At 45.0% G+C, this 5,263-nt stretch overlaps 1 protein-coding gene across 1 annotated transcript in view; it reads right to left on the minus strand.

The window, feature by feature from the left end:
- Positions 1-5,263, minus strand: part of CGNL1 (cingulin-like 1) — a 101,383-nt gene that overhangs the window by 95,201 nt on the left and 919 nt on the right. Inside the window, exons 2-4 of the mRNA XM_014540337.1 lie at positions 4,473-5,259; positions 3,411-3,505; positions 1,750-1,855 (exon numbers count right to left, since the gene is read on the minus strand). Of these exons, the coding sequence (XP_014395823.1) occupies positions 1,750-1,855; positions 3,411-3,505; positions 4,473-5,259 (988 nt within the window). The remainder of the gene's footprint in view (positions 1-1,749; positions 1,856-3,410; positions 3,506-4,472; positions 5,260-5,263) is intronic.

A 5,263-nucleotide genomic window follows, 5' to 3' on the forward strand; every position in this document is an offset into this window, starting at 1 on the left:
GGCGATCAGGGGGTTTGGGCGCTGTCCCCTGTCATGCTGATCCCGGTGCCGGGAGCCTCGCTGCTCCGCTGATCCCGGTGCTGGGAGGCATATTACCCTTTTACTATATAGGATAGAGGCCTGGTGCATGGGTAGGGGCTGGCTGGTTTGCCCTGAAGGGTGTCCTGGATCAGGGTGGGGGTCCCCACTGGGGTGCCTGGCCAGTCTGGGTGAGGGGCTGAGGGCTGTTTTCCGGCTGGCGAGTGACTAAAGCTTCCAACCGCTCCTTGTTTTCTTCTCTTTTTTTTTTTTTTTTCTGGGCCAGCTTTAGCTCTGAGGCCTCGCTGCTGAAAACATAGATACAATGTTGAGGTCTGAGCCCGGCTGAATGGAAGCCCTTTTCTGGGGTTTTGTTTAGCTTCTTATTTGCAACATAGTATATAGTTGCTTAGAGTTGCAACTGAGAGGCCGGCAAGTGAGGCGGTGAACGTTGGAGTCTGCAGCAAGCAAGCCTCCCTGCTCGCTTCAGTGCCTGGCTGCCGGCTGCCATCTTGGCTGACAGTTAATTTGCATATACTCACTGATTAGCCAATGAAAAGGGTAGCGGTCGTACGCTAATTACCATGTTTCTCTTTTATTAGTGTAGATAGGTGTGGGCAAAAGTGGGTTTACAGTTGTGAGTATATAACAGTTTATTCTTGTATTATTATTTATTATTGTATTTTCCATACAAACAATTGTAAACTGACTTTTGCCCACTCCTGTTTGTATGTGTGTGTATATATATGTACATATACATGTGTATATATACATGTATACATATGCATACACACATACATACACATAAATATACACATACATGCACATATACATATATATCTCTATTTGATGGAGAGCAGCAGTCATGGGTTAGCTGAGTGCTAGGGGAACACTGAGCAATAGAGAAAAGGTGGTAGTTGATGCCTAAAAATGTCCTCTATCCAATTTTTCCAACATTGAAAAGACGCTATAGACAAAGTTCCTGTTACCTGCCTCTGGGTAGCCTCTCTTTCCTGCCTTTGCAGAATTCCCCTGGGAGGAGAAAGTAAAGACGCACAAGCGAGAAATGGGTCCCAATGCACAGTGGCGTAGGACGGAGGAACAAGTGTTCAGTCGTCTCCCTTAAATGCTACTTCCTTTCAGGGTACAAGGTGTGTGCGACATATAGCAGATGTTCATCAATTATGAGACGAATCCTTTTTTAACAAAAGCAATCTCTAAGTCCCAACTCGAATTCAGTACAATCAGTTAAACAGACAGTTTTTTTTAAAGAGTTTGGCACCACTCCACTCCTTCCTTTCCCTTCCACCGATGCTGGTTGGCTTCACCTGTCTCTATTCCCTAGTTTCTTGTTCTTATTCTCTTATTTCTTACTCTCCGAAGTTCCAAAGTTTGGGGCCAAGTCAGTTCACACCAACCTTCCAACCTGCCTATGAAATCTATCCATTAATTTGTTTAGTTCTTTCTAGTCTTATTTCCTCTTTCTAAATTTGTTTCATCCTATTATGTGTGTGTTTTTTTAAATAAAATACCTTAAAAACCTTTCTGAAAAAGAGAGGCAGAGTATAAATTCATAACACGTAAAACGAGATCTCCCATCTCAGGTCCAGCTCACTACTCAGGAAACTTCCCATTTGGTGCCATAACCAATTGTACAGACTGAAGAAACAGCAATGTGCCTGCCACATCCCATGTTAAATGCCCTCTGCAAGATACAAAACTTCAGCTTACTTGGTGACTTCCTTGTGTGCTTCCTGCTGCTCGAGACTTTAAAGTCTGGATTTTCTCAAAGACCAAGTTGACTTTCCTTTTGGTGGCATCATCATTATCGGTGCTTCTGGAAAAGAGGCAAAGGAAAAACAACAGTGAGGGGCAACCACTGGCCCCAGAATATTTTATGTGCCCTGACACACAGGCAAGCCCTTTAAGAAGACAAACTGCAAGAGGCATGATTTTTTTTTTGATTTTTTTTTTTACAAAACCAGTGTTAAAAGAGCAGGGTGGATGGTGTATTTTTTCGTCAAATAAATTGTCCTATGTTACCATTCAATTTGAGACAGGGGTTCCCACTTTCAAACATGAAAGAGACATAGCAACATTCTAAATGAGCTTGGAGAACACATCCAGTGAAAATGTAGTAATTTGCTGTTTGATTCAAATGAATTACATTCATTCCAACAAGGGATTTTTTCCTCTGTGTGTGTCTCACACGCACATACGTTTTTACCTTTAAATCTTATGCTTAAGAATGATCCGCAGTGATCTTAACTTGGTCAGCCTATGTCTAAAGAACAAATCCCCAAGCTAAGACTGTCAACACAGCAGCCCTCTGTCTAGACTTTGACAGGTAATGATTGGCTGAAGTCTTATTAACCTCAACCACATCTTCTATCACACATACCTGACAATTAGGGGGGAAAAAATAGTTTTTTAATAAGTTTCCTTAAATAGGTGCCTCCCATTAAAGTCTGTCTCAAATCATGAACCAAAAAAAAAAAAAAATTTAGAGAATTTTAAAAATCAAAAGTTCTTCTACTTTAACCTTCACATGGTAAAAACCCTTCACAGCGAGGCACTAATAACTTAGCTAGAAGAATAGAAGTATCTCTTTGGTTACTGTTGTTTTTTAATTCCAAAAGAGCCCTTATCTTATAGTTTGAACCTGACCACTTTGTCAGGTCTACTATTACTGACAAATAATTGTAAGGCTCAATACAAAAAAAAAAACCACACAGTGTTTTGATACCAGTGAGTATTTGCCACGTGACTTCCAGTCAGGTCAGACTGTAACGCTTTTTCTCTTTTTAATCACATCTGATGAGAGAACTGAAACAGGAACCTCGAATTCCTGACCTGGAATTCCAGCGCCATCGGTATCTGAGGAAGGAGTGAAACCAGATTACGCACTCAGCCTCCAAGATAAGTATGTGGCGAGCACTGCTTTTAAGTGACTCATACGTGCTTTAAAAATACTGGAAGCAGGGGCTCCTGGCCAATGTCAACTCTGGGGAGGGAAGGAGGTGTTTTTATTTGTAACTTCTAATAAGGGGTGATTGGAACTAAGGTGACCAGCAGACTTCATTCAAAACTGGACAACAGACATCCTTGCTGTCTTTTGTTTTTTAACAACAAATTCAGTATAGTCATTTTTTAAAATACATTCAATTTTTAAAGTACAATATCATTCCCTATACTCCCCTTGCCTGATCTTCACTTCCCACCACACAAGATTTAAATGAATGCTGTTGTGAAAACTCCAGCCATTGAATCTTAACCCTCCAATGGCTCACACAGGGCGGCGAGGGAGGGGGCAAAGCAGAAGGTCCCAGAAAAGGAAATGAAGAGCCCCACAGAAATGACAGTATTTTGCTCCTTTAAGGAAAAGCACTGACCCTTCCTTGAGGTAATTGTAGAGGATCTGCTTGGCCGTCTCCTCGTTGGTTTGCTGCGTGAGCTCCTGCTGGCCTTTCAACAGGTCCGGCGTGGCCTGGAACAGAGGGCGTCATTAGATCCCTGGAGACTGAGACGGTGTTTCCAGGCAGGAGGCGAAACCCGGAAGCAGGAGCTTCCAAACACATTCCTACTTTCCAAAAATGATTCCTCAGGTAAGGATCCTCATTACAGCTGGCTCTACCACTTGGTAGGTAGCTCTGTAACCTGGAGCAAGTTACTTAACTTCCTCACCTCAATTTTCTCACCTGTAAATTGAGGTTAATAGGACTTGCCTTCACAGAGTTGGTGCCCATCCTATAACATATAACAAATAGTGCCTGACACTTACTAACCTTATTGTCATTTTTATCATTATCATTAACGTTTTTATTGTGTCTAGCAAAACACTAAATGTACCACTTAAATAAATTCCATCACTAGGGTTAAGCTTAAATTAGGATTAACCTACTTTCTCAGGCCAGAAATTAGCCCAGTCACTCAAATTCATGAGAATAATTAACACATCTACACAAAGGTAAGCACCCAACCTCTGTGTGGAAACACATTCCACCTACTTTCTGATTTCACATCTATACAAAAGGTAAAGGCGAACCTCTCTATAGTGTTTAACAAATTACTTTATAGACAAGACCCCAGTGGAAATCTAACTGTACTTGAATTAACTTAGAAAACCATACAATCAGCAGCAGGACATATCTTTAGGAAAAACTTTTTAAAATCCACGTGTGCCCTGGCCCTTGTGGCTCAGTTAATTGATGCACTGAAAGGTTGCCTGTTCCATTCCCGGTCAGGGCACATGGCCGGGTTTCCTGTCACATCCCATCGATGTTTCTCTCTCTCTCTCCCCCTCCCCTTTCTCTCTCTCTAAAATACAATGCAAAATATTTTTTTAAAAATCTATGTGCAGACTGGGAAAAATGGCGACCAGCAGGAAGGTAGGGAGGGAGAGAGTGTGAGAGTGCAAGGAAGTGATAGAGGAGTGTGTGGACGTGTGTGGTGACCTGGGTATTTGAGGTGGACGCAAATGTCTTCACAGAAATCTTCTTGGCACCAGAGTCAGGCGACGCCGCTCGCCCGCGGTTCTGTAACATCAGCGTAGCAGTGGCCGTTTTGATTTCCTCCTCCTTTTTCTGCGCTGGGAGGGAGGATGCACGCGCCGGGGTACTTTCCTGGCCACCTTTGCTTTCCAGAGCTTTCCCATCTCTGCTCTGCTGGGGAGGCCTGGGGGGGGCCCCCTGCGGCTTGGCGGAGGCGTGCCCCGAGCTCTGTCTCCCGCGGGGGTGCTCCGGGGCCTGCGGCCGCTGCGGACACACCTGTGAGGGGCGCAGGAGGTGCTCGCTGGACTTGCCCAGGTTCCTGCTGAACTCGGTCAGGTACTCCGAGTTCCCCTGGAGGCCGAAGGGAAAGGCGCTGTCCACGCTCCGGGACCTCTTCCTGTCTTCGGGGTGGATTCTGTTTCGCCTCCCAGACCTGCCCCTTCTCTGCAGCCCAGGTTTTTGGTCGAATTTTTCGATCAACTGATCCACGCCCGGCATCGATCCCGTATCGATATCCCGCCCGGTTCCTGGCAAGAAAGGGATATACCTTCTGTTTTCATGCCGATTCACATTGTCAGCGTGGAGGGCACATTCCTGGTCGTCCAGTAAAAAGCGGTACAAGGAGTTGGCCGAGGTGGGCGTCGTGGACGTGGAGGAGGACCTCCGGGAGCGCGCTCCGTCCAGGACGGCACCCGCGGAGTCTTGGCGCCGGAAGGGAAGCACATCCGGCCTGGTTTTCTTGGCTTCGGAGTGGG

The sequence above is a fragment of the Myotis brandtii genome, unplaced genomic scaffold (assembly GCF_000412655.1).
Source record: "Myotis brandtii unplaced genomic scaffold, ASM41265v1 scaffold242, whole genome shotgun sequence".
Lineage (NCBI taxonomy): Eukaryota > Metazoa > Chordata > Mammalia > Chiroptera > Vespertilionidae > Myotis > Myotis brandtii.